The 24,585-nt window shown below is 31.4% G+C and overlaps 3 protein-coding genes across 9 annotated transcripts in view; 1 reads left to right on the top strand and 2 right to left on the bottom strand.

Annotated features, from left to right (window-relative positions):
* Positions 1-24,585, top strand: part of LOC105144930 (queuosine 5'-phosphate N-glycosylase/hydrolase-like) — a 62,282-nt gene that overhangs the window by 2,864 nt on the left and 34,833 nt on the right. For both annotated transcript variants that reach the window (XM_087415419.1, XM_087415420.1), the window contains exons 3-7: positions 1-107; positions 830-940; positions 2,016-2,189; positions 2,614-4,944; positions 6,041-6,282. The exon at positions 1-107 is cut by the window's left edge and continues 53 nt beyond it. In XM_087415419.1, the coding sequence (XP_087271545.1) occupies positions 1-107; positions 830-940; positions 2,016-2,189; positions 2,614-2,864 (643 nt within the window). In that variant the 3' untranslated portion in view covers positions 2,865-4,944; positions 6,041-6,282. The remainder of the gene's footprint in view (positions 108-829; positions 941-2,015; positions 2,190-2,613; positions 4,945-6,040; positions 6,283-24,585) is intronic.
* LOC147906775 (uncharacterized) lies at positions 8,446-12,233 on the bottom strand. The gene is made up of 2 exons (XM_087415418.1): positions 10,472-12,233; positions 8,446-9,919 (listed from the first exon to the last, which is right to left on the bottom strand). Exons 1-2 carry the CDS (start codon positions 11,477-11,479, stop codon positions 9,617-9,619), a joined length of 1,311 nt encoding a protein of 436 aa, XP_087271544.1. The 5' UTR covers positions 11,480-12,233; the 3' UTR covers positions 8,446-9,616.
* LOC105144839 (uncharacterized) overlaps positions 13,940-24,585 on the bottom strand; it is a 162,858-nt gene continuing 152,212 nt past the window's right edge. For 5 of the 6 annotated variants that reach the window (XM_087415397.1, XM_011054040.2, XM_011054036.2 and 2 more), the window contains 9 exons: positions 20,797-20,984; positions 20,368-20,455; positions 20,163-20,287; positions 19,843-19,972; positions 18,571-19,522; positions 17,698-17,804; positions 16,989-17,118; positions 16,836-16,910; positions 13,940-16,215 (listed from right to left, as the gene is read on the bottom strand). In XM_087415397.1, coding sequence (XP_087271523.1) covers positions 14,577-16,215; positions 16,836-16,910; positions 16,989-17,118; positions 17,698-17,804; positions 18,571-19,522; positions 19,843-19,972; positions 20,163-20,287; positions 20,368-20,455; positions 20,797-20,984 — 3,434 coding nt within the window. In that variant the 3' untranslated portion in view covers positions 13,940-14,576. The remainder of the gene's footprint in view (positions 16,216-16,835; positions 16,911-16,988; positions 17,119-17,697; positions 17,805-18,570; positions 19,523-19,842; positions 19,973-20,162; positions 20,288-20,367; positions 20,456-20,796; positions 20,985-24,585) is intronic. The other variant, XM_087415396.1, reaches the window with a different exon arrangement.

The raw sequence follows: 24,585 nt of genomic DNA, 5'->3' as shown, positions 1-24,585 counted from the left end.
GATGAAATACATTTTTCGAGGAGATGATGAAATTATCCTTCCGTATTTAGAAGAAAGACGTATTATTTTGCATCGCGTCGGAAAAATTTTAAAGAAGAAATATGGGGGTATGTATAATTAGAGAAATATTGTATCCGAAAAAAGATGTTTACTTCTTGATTTCTTTCGTGATTTACTTCTTGATTTCTTGTGCGATTTTATAATAATTTTGTTTATTATGCAAACAATTGAAGACTTTCTTTTTCGAGGAAAGGAAAAATTCTCTGTTAATATTATATTATTATATTGATAAAATATCCCAAACAATACGAAGTAATTAAAAGTCGACTACATGTTGAAGAAGTCAAGAGTCGACTTTGAAGTCAGCTCGATTAATAGTCGACTCTCGGCAAATGTTCTCTCGAAAATAGTCGATTGTTAGTCTTCCAAGTCGGCATCACTGTAAATTGGCTCCCAATCAATGAAATCGACTGAAAGTCGACTATAAGTTGACTGAGAAGTCAAGACTCTTGATTCAAGAGAGAGTCAACTCCTTGTTTAAAATGTACTAAAGAAAAACTATACGATCATAAATGCATTAGCATTTATACATTTTTGATAATTATACAAAAATTAGTATTTATAAATGTCGTACGTATAAAATATTAAAACGTAAAAATAATAATGAAAAAATTAGTAAAATTTTAAGAACGTTGCAAAAATATAGATACTATCAAAGGAAAGAGATTAATTGCAGGACAGTTAATACGTATATATAATAGATATTATAAATGTATGTATATATAATACGTAATATGTGAACCAATTAAAAGATTTTGTTATATTGCAGGTCTTTTTATAAATTGCATAAGAGAATCTGAATATGATGCAGATAAATTGATGAAAATACTCTTTAAATTTGAGTCTTATCAAGATGAAATAATGTTTCGTGGAAAACCAAGTAATTATTGTTATATTATCTCTAATACCATAGAGATGTCTTGCCAGCTAAACGGGATATTCATAGGACGTCCTGAGAACGTCCTCTGAACTATGGAATGAGTGCCTCATTATGTCTTATATACATTTATTTGGACATCCAAATTAAAAATCGTAAATATGTGCATTTTGTGATCCTTGGGACAATTCTATTACTTCACATATAGCATAGGTCTCCAAGGGATATCCTAAACATATCTTAAGGACAATCGCAAGATATCTTTCGGATAAAGTATGCTGAATTTGCAAGATTGAAATATTTTACAAAATATTACTAGATTCATTGCTTTGTTGAAGCAAAAAATACAATCATATCTCGCTCGAAGTACGAAAACTCAATACAAATAATTATAACATGTCTAAGTTTACATAAATTTGGATATATAAAGATTATGATTAAATTTAAATGAAACGACACCACCTAGTTGCAGATCTAGAATATTAGAAAAATTCAAAAATAGATCCCAAGGATTACAGAGATTTTAGAACTTCGGATTTGAATGTTCTGTAGATGTATATAGAATATAATGACGCTTATTTGATAATCCACAGAACGTTCTTAGGTATTTAGAATATGTTATAGAAGTGTTTTTATTAGTTTTTAATTAAATAAAATTTGTATTTTTCATAATGTCCTACACATATCCTATATATGTCCTCACTGTATTCAAGATCATCCTGAGAACGTCTTGTGCTTAGAGATTATATTATTCAACAATATGCGATATTATAGATTCACAGAATTTTTATATCAATACATTCATATTTAATTTAATATGACATTTAAACTAATATATTTGAAGTTATTATGCTTGGACATATTTGAACGCAAGCATTACAAAATATTTATTGTGTTTTTGGACATATTTGAATTGTCTTAAGAATAATTGAAGTTCATAAAATAAGAATTAAACTTCAAATATACCTGTGAAATAATAATTGCTATATAATGATATGATCCCTTTGTAATAAAATTATTTAAATAATATTTTACATAGATTGTATTAATAAATTCATTTTATTCAACTTTCTTTTAGTTCGCCTCTATACTAAGGCCAAATTATTAATAAGTGATTTACAAACTTACTTTCCTATTAGTTCAAAAAGTTCAATAAAGACATCTACATTATTAAAGGATTACCGTGCGGTTCAAGTTCTTTTACATTTTGGAGCTATTCGCTATACAGAGAATCTCCAGCTTCTTTTGAGAAGTAAGATATTTATCACTTTTTAAAATCACTTTTTATAAATGATAAATATTCTATTTGTTAGGAATAGAATGGAATTCGCTCCATTTAAAGAATTTCATGACTAATGGATATAAAAAATTTTCTAACTTGTAGAACATGCAAAAAAATTGTCGCAATGCAATATAGTATTGTATGTATTTAGAAAGTAATTTTTTAACAACAAGCATTATATGATCTATCCTATTTATGATTTACTTAACATTTACTGAAGGAAGATTTATTAGAATTTTATAATTTCACATGAATTTATCAATATATTGGCTATTGACATTTTACATATTGTGTGTAAATTTAAATTTTTGGGTAGAGAAAACTTTTTTTAGTCCCAATTAATTTTTATTATGGAAGGTTTGTATTATAATAAAACTTATTCATTTTCTCGTAGATTGTATGTTATGTCATGGCGATATAGAGGAATTGCAAATACGATGTTGCTTGATATATGCAGTTCAAATGGTGTGTGATAAAGTACGGGAAATGTGCGCGGAATACAAAGAATGCATGACTGTCCAAAACATACAGATGTCTCATATTTCAACAATAGTTGATAATTTCATATTCCATTATCAAATGAAGAATAGTGATTATTTGATGCAAACAGTACCATTTCACTATATTAGAACTACAATGTATTAAAACAATTACAATTAGAATAATTAAAACAATTACATCACCGTGAGTTCACGAGTGATTGATGCATGCAAGACACCCAATGAACACAAGTTATGTGTAACATACCTGTTGTAATTTTTCCACTCAACAATATAACTGTAAAATGAAATATATTATATATGTTATATTACAATTGTTGAGTGGCAAATTATAACTAATAGTAACGTTAACTTTGTGTTCATTGAGCAAAAATTGTCCTTCGTATATTTTTGTAAAATCATTAATGAATTATTTTTAATTAACGAATCATTTTACTATAATAATTCAAAGATTGATAGAATTGATTCTTATCAAATAATTCTTTTAGTAAAATATTTCTTTTAGTAAAAGATTTTGCTAAAAATTTCTTCATTTAAAATTTTATTAAAGATCTTTTTAGTACAAAGTTTCTTTAACATTTTGTAATTATTCAAAATATAATTATTTGATCAAAAGTTATAATTTTTCTGTTCTAATAATTTTTTCTGCATTTCAAATTAAAAAAATTAAAAAAAAAAATAAAATAAAATATTGTATAATTCTATACAATATCAAATTATCGACTTGTTTTGAACAATATTGTTCTAAACGTAATTATTATGTACTTGATTGTCAATTTTGGATGAAAATTGTTGTTTAATACAAATATAAAAAATTACATAATTATATTTTGAAATGCGTGTGTATATATGTATATACATATACACTATGTATATACATGTACACTAGTGTATGTGTGTGTACATGCATATATATGCATATATATGTATATATATATATTTTTTTTTTATTTCACTTTTTATACTATTTTATTTTTGGATATTATGAAAGAAATATAACAAAATATATAAAAATAGATAGTTAAAAAGACTGAGATTGCACAATAGAAAAAAAAATGGATTTAATTCTTTATAATTCCTCTTTTTATATTTGTGTATTATCCTAACTTCCTATTATTTCTTCTTTTGCATCTTCTACGTCTTTTATTTAGAGATGGGGAGTATAAAATTGTTCAACGTATTATTTGTAACGCATAAGAAGTTTAACCTATTTTTTAAATAGTTATTATGTAGTTATACATTAGTTTATTTCAATTGGTATTTTTAAATCGATGCTTATTCAACAAAACTCACATTGCATTGAATTTGAATATAATTTAGTTATTACTTTTCTTAGTGTTCGTATTCACTCTATGTAATTTTACCTATGGACGCTAAAGTTTCTATCCAACTTTCCAGCGTTGACAGGCCAATTTTTGTAATATAAAATGTATTTTGTGTATTTTTAAACGCTTCGAAGCATTGGCGGTTTCGAAGCGAATTCAAAAGTTGATTCAGCGCTCGCTGCTATTGATGTATTCTTCCAGATTTAAAATTCTGAATAATCTAAAAGAATACACCAATAACAGCGAGCGCTCACTCAACTGAATTCGCTGAACACAGCCTATAGATTTTCAGCGCTTGCAGTGATTTGAAACACAGCCTTTAATGGTCGCTGCGCATCCCGCTCTTTTAAGGCCACAGCACAGACTCTTGCATAACACATAATGCATAATGCATAAAGGAATCAACCAATCGAAATTCTTCTTTTCCATTGGAATAAGAGGAAATGAAAGATTCTGATTAGTTGATTCGCTTATGCATTATGCGTTATGCGTTATGCAATAGTCTGTGCTGTGGCCTTAAAAGAGCGGGATGCGCAGCGTCGTTCGACGGAACGTACGGAAATGGAACTTGGAAGGTCGGGAGCGGAAATGCAGTCCAGTGCAGTGGAATGTTATTATGGCGGTGTTGGATAAGCGCGAATGGTAGATTGTGACAGATTCGGACGGATAAACGACGTGGGTGAAGAATAAACATCATGTTGCTTCCATTCGTGTCTACGGTCGTGAAGATCATTGTTTCGTCGAAGCAGTTAACAATACAGAACGATCGACGACTAACATAACTTGACGTCATGACGATGGATTCTGTGCCCATAATGCAGTGGCTGATGGCGCGGCACATCGCCAAAGCGCGAGAAGTGGTCGTTGAGGAAGACGACGGTGAAAATATTGGTGTTGAATGTGAGTTCTCTCTATTTTTATTCTAAAAAATGTCGGAATGATCCGTGACATTTCGACATTCTCACGAATTTCGGGGGAGAAATATGTTCATATTCGGTTAGGTTAAGTGAAACGCGCGGCGGAATCGAAAGTCGATTCGAATATTCGAATATCGGGACTTTATTTCTTCTTGCGAAAGGCAAAACAATGAAGTCTGTAATATCTGTAGTAATCGTAAACTATAGACTTTTGGTACTGGCAGTAAATTTTGAAACACAGTCATACACACATTATTTGCAAAAAATTTTCACTTTTTATATTTCTGCCTTAGGGAAAAAAATTACACGCTACTCAGACGTTCGGTTTTTTCCGAGCATGTACTATTTTTTTAAAGCATCCGAGAATGTTTGACTGGATTTTTAGCGTGTCCGGAGAGTACACTAATTTTTTATTCTCATTTTGAGAGAGAAAAAAAGAGGGCGAAAAAAACGAGAAATTATTAAGCCTATCGCACATTGTTAAAATATAATATAATAATAATTTTCAAATTTTTTATCATAAATACATAATAAATTAATAATGATCTAGTGATTAGTTTTTGGCTAATATTAAATACATGTTTTTATGTTTTTAGGATTTTTTAATGTATTTCTTTTTTTTACTTTTGTATTTAAATATACAATTTATTTTGTATTACAATTTAACCTAAAATATCCTCTTTTTTATATAAAAATATTAAAATCGTTTTTGAGTATAAAATCTGACAGCACAATGCTCATTTTTGCTACTGGATTGCTGACTGGATTAAATTTTTGCCACCATATTGATTGCAATGCTGTGTCAAATAATTATTTTGGATAAATTAAACACTACATTACTTGGATATTTATAATCTTAATCACTACGTTTACAGTTGTACTATTAATTGCGAAATATTCTAAAATTGATATATATTAGATATCCGATATTTATAGTGAATTTATAGTGAATAATTTTAGCTTTCTCGTGATTTACAAATGCGATATAAGGAATGTTAATGCGAATAAAATTTAAATTTCCGCCAAAACTTCCGTTGCGAAGAAAATACTAAACTAGACAATTTAATTGATTCATATAGATGACACGTTGTATAATATGGAATTAGGAGGATGGCATCGTCTACGAAATTTCAAACAAGTTCGTGCGATTTACTACCATGCGTCATCCAGATTATACGTATTACGACGCAAGAAATATTACGCAAAGCGGATTGAATATTCATGTTATCTACGTTGAACTTTTCGCTTTGGTATTCAAAAGGAAGCTAATGGAAAATTAGGATTCGAAGCATTGAATATTATTATTGAGAAGGCCATTAATGTGAGTACTTTAATTTTAAGCAATATTTGTAAATGTTTATGTCTTTTATTTTTTTCTGACGTCAATCTTATTGAATTTTATGGACATAATTAACATAGACATAACGATAATTATTTAATTCATATAAAATAACATTTTCTTTTGATATCGATATTATTAATGTATTAAATTTCTTTATCTCCCTTAAAATATTTTCACATGCATTTTTTAATTTCTTTTTCGACTTACAATCTCTAGTAGATCCTTGCATGTTTTATTTTTAATATCACGATTTAATGTCACGATTTATTTTTAATATACAGAATATCTTCAATTTTCTAAGAGTGTTATAATTAAAATCGAAAATTTTCTTATGAAAATATCGAAGTTTTGATTATTTTCGAGTTACAAACGATGGAAGAAAATCAACAGTATTACATAAAATTCATGCTTTTAAGTCCGTTAGATAATCTATAATTCACATAAGATTTCAAAACAATTCTTAATTAATAACTTTATTTTTTTAATATATTATATATATATATATATATATATATATATTATATATATAAAATAATATATTAATATATTATATATGTATATATTTTATATATTTTATGTAATCTAATTTTTTATAAATATTTCTAATATTATGCGTGATACATAAAATTATTAATAAAATTCTGTTCTGAATTTTATAATATAAATAATTATCGAATTTATATTACGCAGTTGATAAATGAGTAATTATTGCGAATAATAAATACATATTAAAATAGAGTTCTTTAATTATTATCACTATACTCTCTAATTAAACGCGTTGCAACTCTATGACAATTCATTCGGTAGGTATCGGTAACATTTAACTAACGACCAAAAAATATGAAGATTAATTTTCACAACTTTTAATTATGCATTTCAATTAAACACTCATCTCACATCACGAGATTAATTAAATAGTGTACATTTAATTGGAATTGAAACTGCCTGAAAATGAAAATTAAATGATACACTCGTAATTTTGTACGCGTAAATCAATCTTGGAAAGGCGCGTGTTAATTAACGTTATTACTTTACTCTATGATTTATGTTATCCCGCACTTTGAAGGGATTTAATTTTAAGGGACAAACACAAAAAAAAAACTATATCACTCGCGTATATCGAAATTAATTTATAATATTCCAATTTTGTCTGTTATATTGTATTGCACTTATTTCTGTTTCAAATTACGCATAATATTTGATAAATTAGCTTGACTGATAAAATTATGGATTGAGAGAATTAATTAATTGTGATTAATAAAAATGTAAATTAGTATGAGATACATACATTTGCAGAAAATGATCGTTACAATAAGCAATGCGCTCGAAAACACGCGTTCCACTGTCACCATATAAATGCGTGTTAATAATAAGTTGTAACGAGAATAGACTGTTTTCGTTGTTTTTAAATTACCGCGTCATTTCCTAGAATTGGGGCTCAGCCTGTGCGACGCTCGGTTAATAGTCTGTTGCTTGTACGCAAGGTCAACGCGTTATCATTTACAATCAAACGGACCGGTAGTACGTGGGACGTGTCGCTCCGCATAGTTCGCGTATCTTATTCTTCTTTGAGATGTTGTTCGCAGGCGAATGCAAATTGCAAAACTTGGGTCATGTATATATCATCGCGTTTTGTTTAATTAATAAGTTAATTTCCAATTAATCTCATCTGTGCTTAATTATATTTTTTAATATTTATCAACCGATAATTTAAATTTGATATTTTATATACATTGGTGATTTAAAAACTTCTCATTTAAATTTCATCCATTAGATAAATTTGTAAGAAATGCTGGGCAAATTATCACTTCGTGCAATCGTATCTTTTCTGTATTTCCTCTTTTGTTGCGTGTATCGTGTGATTAATATTAGTAAAGAGAGTGTATTACGTAGTGTCAATCATTAATCGTGCCACGAGGTTTGATCAATCACGCTACGAAGTGTAAGTACACATTTCATATTTGATTGATTACACGAAATTGATGAATTATTATTTGCTGATAAATTTATTAATGTTTTTATTTATTACTTATACACGTGCGAATTAAATCGCCGAAATTTTATCAGTAAATTTAAAAAAACGATTCAATTTGAAATCGTTACTTTCGTCACATTAATTACGGGTAATAATCAAGAATAATATTCTTTCTTCCTTGATAATTTATTTAATTACATGAATATATCTTCGTATTTGTAATAATATACAAAACGCTCGCAAAATCTTAAAATCTACGTTATGAAATAATTATTTCCCTCGATTGGCAACGCGTTGGGTTAACTCTTTTTTGGCTCTTTGTAGCACAACGTGATTGTAATAACTACATTTCTTTCAATTTTTTTCTTCAACAAAAAAGTTAATATGTACACATTTTTAGAAAATTCGTTTTTATTTTTTTCAACAATTTTTTTTTAAATTTAAGAATAATTTTTTTATAATTAAAAACGCTCCTGTAATATAAATCAGGACAGAAAGGATTAACCTGGTCTCTCATCTCGAACACGATGTTCGAATGCTTTCTTTGGCAATCAACATATCATGTCGCGATGCCATTTGGCACGAATTTCATTACACTTCTATATAAAGCTATCTTCCTGTTATCGCTTTTACAGCGAAAAAATTATCCTATCATGTTACAATGTCTCAAAATTAATTTACGCTAAGGCCGGCCACACACGTTCAAGTAAACTTGTACAAGTGATTCGCGTAAGCATACCTGTGTAAGTTTATTTGAACGTGTGTGGCCGGCCTAAGGAACTATCTTTTGATGCAGACATTAACACACCCTTGCCGCTCGCAAGGATAGCAACGTTGGCAACTTTATGAATGCAAATTACTTAACTCTTAATTAAGTAGCAATTATCTTTTCTTATAAATGCCGTTTCTAAAATGTCACATTTGACTTGACTTTGCGTGAAGTTTGAATAGTTCCACATTTTCACTCAGTTCGAAACTGAGCAAAATTCTACGTACAAAAATCATTTACAAATATACAAAATTGAATGAATTGCGAAATTGGCAATAAATCCTCTTTTGACTGAAAGCGATTTGTCGCCGTAATTTTAGTAACTGTTATTTGCCATTAAACCCCACAATAATTATATTTACACTATTTAGTTATATATTTCTTCGAGTTAACTTCTTGATTTGATTTTATCGTACTAAGCCATGGTTTTCTTAGCGATCGCGCAATTTCCAATCTCTGTTTTTCATATACATATATACAAAATTGATTTCGCGACCGTAACTTTTCGTTCTGTCTTGTAAATACCAGAATACTGCAACGATTATTAAGAATTCATGGGAAAATACTGTTTAACTTTTTTTCTGCATTTGCTCCCAAAATATTATGTTCGATTTGAGCTTGCCAGGTGAGATTACGGTGGTGTCATTGCTCTCTTGTTTCGATCGCACGATTTCTGCTCGATTTGTAGGTCGCTCTTCTATTAACGATCGACTGACTGGTAGCGATGTCAGTTTTCCGGGTATTTGACGTAAACCCTCCCGAAATTCCCTCGAAAGAGATCTGGCTGTCAAACTGTGCATCTGCCTGGGCGTTTCAACTATCTGTACTTCAGGAGTAGCCGATCTATCCTTGGCATCATCTACTTTCGCCACCTGCGAGAGATAGAAAATCGATTTGATCCAATATACAAATTGTACTGATGTATGAATTGTATGATGCCTATTTAAAAAATGCTATATTAATTCTAAAGCTTCTGAGGCTAAAAATATAAATATTCATAAATATTTGTATCATGAATAATTATTCAAATAAATATTATTAATCTGTCAAATATATGATGTCATAATTTTTGGGATTGTATTACAATTTAGTTTAGTTAATTACTGTGACCGATAAATTTATGCAATAAATTAAATATTCAGAGCAAGAAGCCTGCAGGCTTTATAGTTCATAGGTCTTTTTCATCTGAATTTGTAATCATTCAAATTTTGAAAATTCTGGTAAATATTTTACTTGTAGACATTTACTACTATTTTTGTTTCTAAATAAATCCATCTATTTAGTTATTTGTCTATGTATATCTTTTATTTTTATGAATTATGAACGCATATTATTCTTGCTCCGAACAAATGCATCGAAATTCGATATCAATCCAAGACTAAACTGAAATCTAACTGAAATGAAATGGGTATTTCGTTAGTTACCGAAGCTCTGTACACTTTCGCGGGCACGGCAGTCTTTTCAGAAGTCTGTCGTCTGCCGAACACTTCCGCGAGTCTTTTTACTGAAGGCATCACCCGCAGTTCTTCATTCGTCTCTCGAGACTGAGCCTTGGTCATAATATATATATCCTCGAAAGATCTTTCGACGTCGGACGAGATTTCATCGTAATCGTTTAACAGCGAAATGTCATCCTCAATGATCACATCGCGTTCCTTCACGAGATCCAATAGATTTATGGCGGTCAGTTCATCCTGCGCATCGTTCACGTAAACCGGATTCGCATGATAACATACGTCTTCAGCGACATTTGGCATCGATTTGACGGATATTAGCCGCGAATTTATCTCCTCGACTTCGTCCCGCAGCTTGAATCCTCTTGAGCTCTTCTCGAAATCCTTACAGCCGAATGATCTCGGCACGTCGATCAGATATTCTTTATATTCATGTTTAGTTAAATTTGATTTGTCGTTCTTCCGTAATGGTTGGTCCAATTGGTTGTTGGAGTGAGCGCGACGCAGACCATTTTGATAGCCGAAGGAGCTCAGATCCAGTCTATTCACCATTCTTTGTTGGCGGATTTGTTGAGGCTTCTTCTTATCCGAAAACTCGTTCTCGAAACCGTATGCTTTTAAGTCGATCTTCCGAACTTTTCGCTCCATGTCGTCCTTATGTTCAGCCTCGATACTTTGCTCCTGATTATTAAGCTTGGCATTAATCTCATTTTTGTTGTTTTTTCTTTGATTTTCCAGAATGTCGTCCGTTTGTTGGTCCTTCCACGTCGTTTCATCAGGCGTGTCTTTCTCGCTTTTGACTTTCTGACGATCGACGGGAACACGCGAATTCATAGCGTGATTATTCGTTTCGAGACTAATTATCTCGGCGTTGTTCTTGCGCCATGAGGCCGGCATCTTCGTATCTTTATCTTCTTGCAGGATCGAAATACTATCGTTGGTCTCTTTAGACATAGGTAGTCGTTCTTCCTGGAACATATGAAGAATCGACTGATGTTACCGATTTAATGTAGGATTCATTCGAAAACTGCGTAATTTATGTTGTATGTTGAATGTTATTCTTTTTTTTACTTTCTCTTGCATGCTGCGAGTCACAAAATTCCTGTTCCTTTTCCTTTTACCTTTCTTTTTTTCTCTCATGAAACTGTCATACGATTAATATTATTGTCTGATGTAATATTTTTAATATAAATGACAATATTCTTAATATAAATTTAATATTTAACGCTGTAATAATATTAATAGTGATATTGTAAATAAAAAAATTTTTTAATATTAATATTGGTTAGTACAATTTTTGATGATCTATAATATTATCGATTTTGAAAGAAAAGACAATAATTATTAATCATGGACACTTTTTTGCTCAATACATATCAGTCGCGATTTTATTAACGGATTCAAATTTTTTGTGTATTTAAGATGTTCTTTTTGTGTATTTAAGATGTTCAAATTTAAATTCTCAATATTAATACGGGATATATAAATTTTACGCAAATATGTAAATTTTGATGAAAAGATTTTCGAACTTGAGTGTTAGAGAAGAGTATAACAATTTACGTGCTATATTAGAGAATATCGAAGTTTTTCATTTCTTATTTACACAAAAAATTTGGAAGAATAGCAGCACGGACTAATATGTTTTAAGCACACTTATGCATTCGCTTTTGCAAATTAAGAATAAGCTGTTTCTATTAATATGTTCAAAAAGCCTTTTTATTAATGTATTATGTAATCTTTATACATTGCAAATTAATTATGCAATATTGTTTATTAATATGATTATATATGAATAGCATTCATCATGATTAATACTGCAGTGAAGCATTATTTTTGATGAGATGGTGAAACTTATGAATAATGTATAAAACATGTTAGTACGGATTAATTACGGATTAGTACTTCTAATTTTAGTACGGATTTAAAGAAATTATTAAATACATAAATTTTACAAATAATATGAGTAATGTACATATTAATTGCTATATGATTATTGGGGTTTAGAAGGATACGGCAACAAAAAATTGCGAGAAATATTAGGATTTACATTTCGAGCGTATATATATATATATATATATATATATATATATATATATAAATACGATTATTTGTTAGTCATCACATACGCTGTAGATAGGTAGTACTTACCGATTAAAATATTCTCTTTCGTAGTTCGTAATTGCGGAATCGATTCCATTGTGTTAACGCGAATCGAGTAGTATACGCGATATATCGAGAATGTGTAGATGCAAATTAGATCACATTCTATGTGCAATTTGTGCAAGCGTGATGTGTGCATTTCCAATAGTAAATAACTCGAATTGTCGATTAAAGATATGTCTTGGATTGACATCTTCACTTAAAAAATGTACAGAAATGAAATTTATATATGCGTCATAGTTAATGCATGCGAACAAAATTCGATTTTCTTCTTTCGAAACATTTTTTAGCATGTGTCTTCAATTGCATAAAAACTATACAATGCAGAATATGAAGACGCAAATCTATTTCATATAATAATCTATTCGTTTGATAATGTCGAGAAGTATGGTATTAATATTGTAATTATTATTTACATTACAACTTCTGAAGCAATCATGAAGAAGTTGGTAGGTTCTACTATAACAAAATTTTCTAAAATAATTCATTTGATAATTGTGATTTTTCATTGAAAAAAATGAAAATATAATTTAAATCTCGCGTTATATCTTTAAATATATGCCAGAAAAAACGAAAAGAAAATTAAAAGACATTATATGTAATAATATACTATAAATAATGTATAATATAAATATTCTTTAATATTTGATACTAAAGAAATCTAAAATAGAATCACACAATTTGTGAATTACTGCGCAATAATTCTTATATGTTATTAATGTCAAGTAGTAACCATCACCTGTATGTTACATGCGAAGGTATAAATTTTTACCTGCTCAATTAAATTACTTAAATAGTTGAGATTTTCAGTTCAATATGAGATATATATATACAAAATTGTCCGTGTTAGATAAATGTATTATTTTCTAGGATTTCAACAATTTTGTATCTATCTAACTATCAAATATAATTTTCATGAAAAAATTACCTAAAATCATATATATATATATATATATATATAGATATAGATATTTTTTCACAAGTTATATTTAATTAAATAGATAATTATATATATATATATATATATATTCTTTAAATATCTTCTAATGAGATTATTTTGTGTAATATTTTTTATGTCTGAACGGGTAATGTAAATATTAATTCTGATTATTAAGTTAATTATTAATTTATATTAGTTTTGCGTTAATAATTAGAAATTATATTAATTTAGCGTTTTAAATTAAGAACTATCTATAAACATAATAATAAAAAATGGACATCTAATTAAGAAATTTGTTTAGGAGCGGAAGGTCGGCATTATTGTGACGAAAGCTCAGATTTTTATATACCCGTATTTATTAGCCATTTGCTATTATAAATATGCACTTTTAATCGACCTGTATATAACATAATATATTAGCGCATTACGCCGTGATACTTTTATCTCGAAGAATATGGCCACAGAGCCACGATATTGGCAAGAATGCATTCGCATTTTCTCAGGTACATTATAATATCGAAAAAAAAATATACATCAACCACATATAATATTATAACAATTAATAAATTATTCTTAATAATTTTTTTACAATCGTTAGCTGGATCCACCAATTATCACACTGCAGCTCGCATTCTGAATTTCTAAGATTCGCGTTGTTTCAAAGTAAAATCTCATAAGTTCTTCATTTTTGAGTGTTTTAATATAATGGATTCCATAATAACCAATTCATTTTGAAGTATATTGGCTCCCACCTTTTCTTATCAATCGTGATAAGAAAATTTTATAAAAATAAAATAAAAATTTATTTTGAGATATAATATGGCAAAGACATCTTAAGATTATTTCTGTTGAAGTATATAACTCTATACTTCTCGCGATACTTCTTTATGACAATAACATCATAATTATTAACATCGTGTACATTCTTCCATATCGATTTTTATTTCATTTTCAAGTCAACTTTTCTCTTTATCATCACCATATCGTGATGTCACTCAAACTTCTCACATACAATTTCTTATGATCATTCTCTTCTTTTTGAGATTCCTTTGAATTTTTTAGATCTCTTTCAGTATTTCTGATTATCGATTTCTTTAACTTTTCGCTGTTATCATCTTCAAGAATTTCTCGATGCCTTCTAGATCTTTCTCTTCCTCGCGCTACGATATTGTCATTGTTGAATACGCTCGCTTTCCGCCTCCTCGAGACATCCTTTAGGAACTTGTTCATTATAATTTCGTCGGAAGCACAATCGATCTCATCCTGCCACTCATCGTCCTCATTCGGACAGAGAGAAGACGAATTTATGTTCTTCTTACGAATCATAGTCTTGCGTTTCGTCATGGAGTTAGTTCTGGAAGTGCTTGTTCGATTTTTACTGCGTCCAATTTGCGGATATCCAATGGATATCCGATTATTCGTGACATCATTTTTCTCATCCTGCCAGTCGCTCTCCTCGAAAGTGGAATATGTTGAGTGCTCAAAACTAGCGAATCCTTCCAAACTTACGGAACGATTCCAATTTGTTGGCTGATTGCAATTTCCTGAGTCGACATTAGAGTACAATTTGAGATTCATCGATCCTTTCTTTTCAACAAGATCGCGACTGGGAACGACAGACGCAGCTTCCGGCAGGATCGGTCTCAATCGGATCCTCCTGTAGTTCGGAATTCTTCTACTGTCGATCTTCCTGCTTCTTTTAATTCCGCCAAAGGTTTGAAACTTCAATTTTGCAAATTCCGTACTGCAATCCTCAAACGGATCCTCCGGCGAAATGGATTCATCTTCGAGGTCATCGTCGGGATTCTCCATTTTCTTCGGTTGGATCCTGATGCCACCGAACGTGTGATATTTGTATCCGCCGGTAGTCCAAAATCTTCTACCGCCGACCGAAGATATTTGTCCATTACCATTGAGATTATCCGCCAAGCGAAACAACTGTCGCCAGCGATCGCGTTCGCTGTTCTCCGAGTCGCGAGAACCGATCGAGCACATTCCGGAGTCGTGATCGCCTAGATCATCTCGATCGCCCGGCGATCCTGCACGAATGTCATACCGCGGTACTATTGGCTCTTCTCCTTGGTGATTGTCCCAAAATCGATTCCAGTCCATCGGTATTGATTTCGGAGAGTCGACCTTTAGGCTCTCCGTCAGGACGTAACTGTCCTCTTCAAAAATAGCTCCTATATTCAACTCCACGGAATTCTTAGATCCTTGATCATCCCTCACGTCTCCTTTCTTGCTTTCTTTTTCTTCGGAGCATATTATTCGAACATCGTTTCCTACGAGAGTCTCGGCTCGCTCACCGTCATCGTGGTGCAATTGATCGCTCGCGGACTCCAGATGTAAGAGAGGATTGATCGCGAAGTGTGGACTGGCGAGGGGATCGCGGCAGCATCGTCTAGGAAGACTGCCGCGCAGCGAAGCAGCCTCAAATTGCTTGAGCTCGTCATGACTCACCTGTTGTTCGTGTTGTTCATCGCTGGCGCAGCTCGATTGCTGGGACAGCGAGCTGCTCGGTCTACTCGACATCGAGGACATCGCCGACTTGATCCGTTCTTGTCGTTCTCCACTGGCTACCTTCGATTGGTTGATATAGTAATCCCTGCCGAATCTATACAAAAAAATTGAATTATTAGTATCAAGGAGCTCTATAATGGAAAATACAGAAAGAAAAAATCGCACAGAAAGAAAAAATTTTGTTAATTTAATAAGCCACCAGTATCTGTAACAATTTGATTTATAAATATAGTGACAACAAATGTGTTGGTATGGCAAAATGAATGATTTATTATTTTTTATTTGTTGTTAGATAATTCTTCTATCATGAAGACTAATGCTAGTCGTTATATTTGTTGTTACTGACATTATAAGTTATACTAGCAGTATATTTATATTTTATACCTACAATAAATATACTTGTGATTTGTATCGCTGTACTGTTTGCTACATCGATGAATAATGAAAAATGATTCACAACAGTAACTTATTTTAATCTGTTTTCCCACCAAATTATCACATAATAAGTCATTTTTTGCTCTAACAAATTTATTTCTCTCCATGACGCTGTAATTTTTTTTTACTTCTGTTTTTCGTAGTAAATTGATATTTCAAATAAACTTTAGCAAAAACTTTAATGCAAAAATGCTAATAAAAGAAATAAATTCGCTTGATTTTTTGATATAGCGTTTAATTATTTCTCTTATAGCTTTCGGAAAGATTAACAAAAGTTACCGTTTGATGTCCGGTCGACCAGGTGTCAGTGTCTCCAGACTTACTTCATTCAGTTTTGTTAACTCGTAATGGGCTCTGAACAAAGTGAAAAATCGAGCTGAGAGCTTCTGTCTACAGTGATATTCGCAAAATTTTTTACATAATTTCTCTTACCCTGAAATATCCGAATTTCTCGAATATTGCCTTTCCAAACATCGCTTTCGTATGCTCTCCTCGCTGTAGGGATTGTTTTCGATCGGTGGAGCATTTTCCCATTTTTTGTGCTCGCGTTCCGCTATTGTGCCTGTCCGATATTTATTCACCGTCATATTGACAATGTGCTCATCATGATGTGCATGAGTATTTCATTATATATTCATGAATCTTCTCGCGTTTTAATGTATTAAAAATTTTTTTAAGAGTTTATTAAGATTTTGTTTTTTATATTTCAAAGAAATAGAGATTTAAACGCTATCGTTATCCTCTACTTTATATAACATAATTCTTTGAAGCATAAAATTTTTTCTCAGAATCTCGCATATTCGATTACATGTTATGTAATAATTTCTTCAGATATGTGTTTATCATTTTCTTATTAGGTGTTGGAATTAATTCGTAGCGTTTTACAAGTGATGGGAAGTACTTTCATTAATGTATTTTTTAATGCTCATGTGAAATAAATAACATTCTTTCATTAAAAACGCTACGAATTAATTCCAACACCTAATAATATAAAATTTATATTTAAAATTTATATTAATAAATTATTTTATACATCAGAAAGCTAAAATAAAATTTCTGTTTTGTTCTTTTTTATAAATTCAAGAATGTAAGAAATTATTACATATGGTGCGTATAGGTTCATCGCAAATAGTAAAGTTACCTGGTCGTGGAGGGGTGCTTAATGGATCATTTTCACTTATCATGTTGACGTGATTCTTGTCGATTGTTGCGTAAAACAATTGGTGGACTTCGGCTTCTGAATGTTCACTGCATAAAATCGGAAAAGAATTATGAAAGAGACACACCGTGCCACTACGCCGCGAAACTACGAAAAGAATTGTATGAAACTCAGGATATGAAACTCGCCATGCAATACCAAGTTGCGTACGAAACTGGAATTATTATTATACTTATTACGTGTTTCTTTTGAAACCTTCATTTATATTATCGAAACTTTCATTTATACAATCTTGGCCAAAAATATTACGCACTTTATTAACTATTATTTAAGTTTTAACTCAAAAAATTGATTTATGGTATTTGCTGTCAATTATCCTTTGTTTTAAGAACTCAACTTATAATAATAGGTAACAATGTAGATAATAAATTTAAGATAAATGAAAAAAATATAAGTATTTAATATATTTGATTAACGCTATATTTATTATCTATTCTTGCAAACATACAAGAATTAAAAAAAAAATTTAAAGAATAGAAATCAGGTGAATATAAATTTAAATAATACCTTTCACGATATATATACGTATATATAAATTCGCGCGCGCGCATATACATATATATATACACACATACATATGTATTTATTTAACAATAGTAAGTGAAAATCAATCGAGAAATATTCAACACAAGTAAGCAAAGAAGACCATATTCAAAGTAGATGTTAGTGTGCCTAATAATATTTTTATGTGAATCTTGTAATTGTTAGTTAAAATAAATTTAAAACATAAACTGTAATTTTATTCTTTTACTTTATTTATTAGAAGAAAAGAGAGAGATATTTCGAGACTCCTACCTTTTTGGTTGTTCGATCGAATTGGTCTCTGATTTTCTAAGCTGTTCGTCTGTCATTTTTCTCATTCCATCGATTGTCTCGTTCTCTCCAGAGTAAACTTCAATCTTCGTTAAACTGTCCAAATGTCTCTGGATCGCGGTGTCGTAATGTTCGGTATATTCGCTCTCTCGTTGCTCTTCATTTTCGTCCGCGACGTTTTCCCCTCGATCGCTCCTCTCACTCGATTTCTCAGATTTCATCTTTACTTCCTTTTGCACAGAACTTTCCATCGCGGTTGCGGTTATCTTTTTGCTGCTTTCGACTGTATCCTTAGGCTTCTCTTTGGCTTCGTCATTTCCCTTTGCTACTGTTATCAACATAAATAAATTTTCATTTCGTTTTTCTTTATCATCTTCACGTTTGGCTGTTTTCTTTTCTGAAGTCTTCAAGTGTTCCTCATCATTTTTCTCATCATAACTCTCGCAAACAGTTGCGTTCTTTTCAGTTTTCTTTATCACTTGACAGATATCGACCTTGTCTTTTTCGAATTGCATCTTGCTTGTTCCTTCTTGATGATTTTCTATCTGATCATTTATCACATCGCTTTCGGAGATCCTAGGAGTTCTCGGAATCACGTTGCTGATCGCCTCCATCAGTTCCTTTTCGATCTCTTCGTCAGATTTCGTAGAGGAACATTCAGATAAATCGGACGTATCCTCAGCATTCCGATCGCCAATCAGAGCTTTGTAATATGCGTTAGAGCTCGGTACTAACATAGCAACCGCGTCTGGCTGCGATCGGGAGTTCCTCTTCTTCTGGAATAGCCAATTATCCTCCCAAGACTCGATTGGCGAGACTATATCTATCGTGTGACCAGCGTGACGTTTCGTTCTGACTGGCGGATATTCGTTGCGATTTAAATCTGAAGAATCTGACGATGATGATGGCGATGGCGAGGGTAATTCTCGCGGAGCTATTATAAAAGACTTAGATAATTAATTATGTAACGTGCGATGTTACAAAGTTGTTTGCTTTATCGTCGGAAACAATCACATGAAATATTTTATTTTTTACATTTTTTTAAAAGAGAAAAAAATATTGAAGAAGATTAGATAATTGTCTGAATATTGAAATATATTTTTAAATTAAGAACGATTGTGAGTCAACGAGATTTTAGTTAATTAATTTTGACATATTATTGCATAATTCAACAGAATATTTTACTTCTAGACATAATTCTGCGTACTTTTTAAATATGTAAATGACATTCAAAGTGAAAGTCGAGATACTCACGGTCAATGATGTCCATCCCATATTCTGGAAACGGTACGCGTCGACTGCAACCGAATTCCAAGGTGCCGTTGTCTCGAAGTTCATCATCGTCCGACGTGATCGTGGTTACTTCTTCGATTCTTTCTTCCATCTGTAACAGGATTCAATTCCCTCCCTTAGAGAGCATATAATATACAATTTATGTTTTATTATATTGATTATGCTGTGTTGAAGAATTTAAATTTGATATGCAAATTTTTTTTCATCTTTCATTGCACTTCATTGATTCTGTACTGTGATATGCGAGAATATATAAATGCGATTGTAATCGGCATCCGTACCGTAAAGGACACCGGTTTATGATGATCTTCATTCCGCCTGATCGATGCACTATGATCACCGTTGCACTCAAGATGGTCGGATGCGTAACTCGCCACATCTTCCTCAAGGCCATGCTTGCTGTCATCTGAAAAAGGAGCATCATCTTCGTAAATACGACTTCTCGATGCTTCATGCGCGATAATACGTTAAGTAAATTGTACGTACTTGCGGTATATTTTGCTTTAGGCGAATTTGTGTCGTGTAGAACGTTGCTGTTACCGTCAACTCGTTCTCTTTGATATTTTTCGATGACCTAAAATGCGCATAATAAATTCGATTTAATTAAAGATTTGTTTAATTTAAGTACAGTGCTTCATTGGTGAATTTTTAATTAGTAACAAATTATAAATTATAGAAATATAACGCACATTTTAATTTTTAATTATACATTCGAGTATGAATTTATATTTCATGTAGAGAATATAGAAAGAAGTTCTTTTCTTTATAATTAATTTTAAAATATATTTTTTGTAAAATATATTTTAAATAATTTAATATAACATTTTTTTTTAAATTTCATTTTCATTAATTTAAAATGCTTCGACAATATTGTTTCATAATTAATTGAGGAAATCTTTCTTAAATTCAAACAACCTTATTGAGTATCGCGGTAGCGAGGAGATCCTCATAACTAGCATCCGTGACGGCGCGTTCTTCTTGAAGTTGCTTTGTGTCCTCGGATGCATTTAATCCTGGCAACTTCCGAGCTTCCTCGACGGCTTTCTCGACGATCTCTCTGAGCGCCGCATGCGCCATAGTTGGCGGATCCGTAGACGGTTTATCTGAAACATTAAGTTGGAAAATTGTCGATATCAACGTTGCCATTGCAATGATCGATGATGAGAATATATTCTGTTGATCGTAGCATCTGCAATTATTGCGTGTGATGTAGAAGTACTTCTACGAGTCAGTTGTACCGTTAAATTCAAATATTATACTTAACATTACTATCCTCGCGTTCACCAACTCCTTTATGATTATAATAAACTAAAATCTTAATGTTTACTTTTAACAATGCAGATTAACTTCAATCTACATTCAATCTCGATTCAATTTATTCATATTTACAATTTATTCATATTTTTCTAATTTTTAGAACTAAAAAAAATGAAGAGTAAGCAAACTGCGATTGAAGTTAATTTATATTAATGGAACATAAGAGCTTTTTAATTATTAGACGCTTAAACGCGTACTGATTTCGATGAATTAACCAAAGGCCATGAGGCAATATAGATCATGTTTTCCTCAATGTGTTTTATCCTTATAAGCTATACATATACATATATATTCACATTTCATTATTGATATAAGACGTCCATAAGAATGTAAGACCACTTCTATTTGAGAACACAAAATTTTCATCTGATTAAGAAATCGCAATTTCTATAATCTTCTTTTAGAACTATTTTACATCGTGTTCTCTCACTGGTCCCCGAGTGTTATCGATCCGCGATGGATTGGCAATTGCATGGCTCGATCATGGTATCCGCGGAGTGACTGTCGGACACTCTATCGTGAACGATCCAGCGCACCTTGCGAACGGTTATAGTAAAACGGGGTATAGTATAAACGCGAGTTGCACCGCACTTTCTTTGGCGATGATCGAGTCACGGCAAGAGATAACGGCGATACAGCCGGTCACTTCTCCGCGGTAATTTCTCCGACGCGACCTTGCTGCCGATGATGCATCCTTACGGCCACTCCTCTCGTCGACGACTCTCGCGACTTCATCCCGTCTCTCCGCTCCTTCTCTTTCTCTCTCTTCATCTTTTACGTATCTTGTCCGACGTGGATCGCGGCCGTCAGGTGAAATTTACCGACCTCCTGAACTCTTTCCGCGGGAAACTCGAGGTCCGTAATTTTTACTTCGTCTGATTTTCACCTGACATTCTGGACGTCAACGGTGGTCTCAATTCTATAGGGTTTTAAATCATTTAAGTAATGTCTTAATTCAAAATTCTGCATACTTTTCGTATTATCTTAATTAATTTGAATGAAAATGTTAAGTGAATTTTAATTTTAATAGTTGATCTTTAAAAGCAGAATATTTAGAAAATGTTTTCCTAAATTTTGAAAATTTGAATTGAAAGATAAATGTTTTCTTAATGCCATATATTCCAAAAAGATTTTATCTCGTGGAAACTTAGGAACTTTTCATCCGTTAAAAAAAAAATCAATTCAAAAGAAATCTTTTTTTTCCTCTAAATTTCTTGGAGTGAAATCCCATTTCAAAAGAATGAAAATCTGTCACACTTACTCAAGAGTGAAAATTCATTTCATTCTTTTTCAATAGTGACAGTATTTCAATTCTTTTGGAGTAAGATTTCACTCTAAAAAATTTAGAGAGCTGCTTTTATCATTTTGAATGTCAAAAATAATTGCTGAAATTTTTGAGTAACTACATATGATTTTTAAGAAATTGTTAAATTCATGAAAAAATTTTTGATCAAAATACATGGAAAATTTCCATTATCAATAAAATGTAAAAATAGTAATTTTTCTGTTTTCGAAATGTGACCTTTTCAAGTTTTAATGTAAGATAATCTTTTATTTATAAAAATTCATTGCAATATAATATCAAGAATATTTTGTTGGAAAGATATACATTGCTCGCAAGATCTTGTATAGACGGTAAATAATCCTCGAGCAACACTGGATTGTTTGCAAATAAATACATCGCGTGCGCGTCTCCTCTTTCTTTTTCTTTCTCTTGGTATAACGCTCATGTTTCACACAGTCACTTCTTGCATATACATAATCGAGGATCTACCTTGTCGAGGACATATTCAGCCTTGATCTCACGTCGTAGAAGGTGAAGGCCGACTGCAGGTATTTTGCGCGCGATTCAACCGCCTTAAAACATTAGCATTATTAGCCGGCATGTTGAAGAAGTTTCTTCAGCAAGTTAAATTGCCTTCTCTCTTGACATCTATTAATGACGATAAATCAGTAACAGCGTTACCAGCTTTTCATCGATCTTTTGCTTTCCTCGTACGATTATATGGAACAACCTGTCGCGGTAGCGTGACGTACAGCAATAATAATTGCGCATAATTAATCCGTGATAATCAAGTCTTCCTACTATGATCGATTAAATGGAAGAAAATATCTAAGAATTCTATGTTAACAATTTTGATTTATTATGTGTCAGTGATCTTGAAGGTTACGTTGACATCTTTTTTCCATATAAATTGTACGTTAAATTATAATCACGTGAACGGATCGAGTCTTGCGAATAGCTTGAGGATCTGCATAAATTCTCTATCCGACACATTATTTTACTGGCTTGCTGCGGGCTAAATTAATTCTCTCTGTGCAACTTTCCTCGTGTTATAATAGATTTAACTTCGACTAGGAGTAATCGTAAAATAGCAAACAAAGTTTATTGTTTTATTTTACGAGCTTTGAATTTAAGAAAATTAAGGACTGCTTTCTCACGACGCAGCGTCAATTATTAATGCTATTAGAATAATGCTCTATACAACACAAATTTGGTTTACAGATAGAGGTTTTCTCATTTATATGCGAATAATTCGGTAGTTAAAACCGCATCTGATGCGATAACGAGTGTGCTTTATGTGGGAAACTCTGCCGGAGAAATCCAACGTTCATTCAATGTGACACCTTAATACAGTGCGCGAGAATCTTTCGCGTAAAAAATCCGGATAACGGAAGTAGTAAAACCGTTGCGCCAAGACATTTCCTCTTTTTCGTTTTCTGTCGATTGCTATGTTATAAATGGTCGATCGCACTTGACGATCTCAAGATGAGGTTACTGGACCAGTTCTCTACGTGGAGAGAACGATATCTCGCGAGAGGATTGCAAGTCGTGCGAACGACGCGTTTTCATACGAAAATTTAGGATTACTAATATACAATAATTGAAAAATAAAAATTCGTTTGGAAGTGTCTCAGTGGGAATAATACAGTTTGAAAAAAGAAAGTGGAATATAATATTAAATAGAATATGTACACATATATGTATATGTATGGGAGAAGTGAAAAGTGTGGAATAATAATAATAAATATTAAATATCTCTTTCTCCTACAATTTTCATCATTTGCTATTTATTGCAAAAAATAAAGATACAGATAATTAAATGTGTAGAATAAATACGATGTTTCTGTATTTATGAAAATGAGAAATCATGTATTTTCCTAAATAGTTAATATTAAATCGCTTTACGTTTAGACGATAAAAAATTAATATAGGTATATTCCTTTATTACACTAATATATTATTTTATAATATATATGTACATATTTAATTTTTCGCTCTAAAAATAGTAATATAATTGATATACTACATGCGGTAATTGTCAGGTTAATGTTTTCTTTATATTGCAAACCAGTGATAACCATTGCTGTTAATCGTTTCTCTAC

The sequence above is a fragment of the Acromyrmex echinatior genome, chromosome 18 (assembly GCF_024713525.1).
Source record: "Acromyrmex echinatior isolate Ae372 chromosome 18, ASM2471352v2, whole genome shotgun sequence".
NCBI classification, from domain to species: Eukaryota; Metazoa; Arthropoda; class Insecta; order Hymenoptera; family Formicidae; genus Acromyrmex; species Acromyrmex echinatior.
Note: the sequence above shows the minus strand (reverse complement) of the source record. Positions and strands in the feature narration are given on the sequence as shown.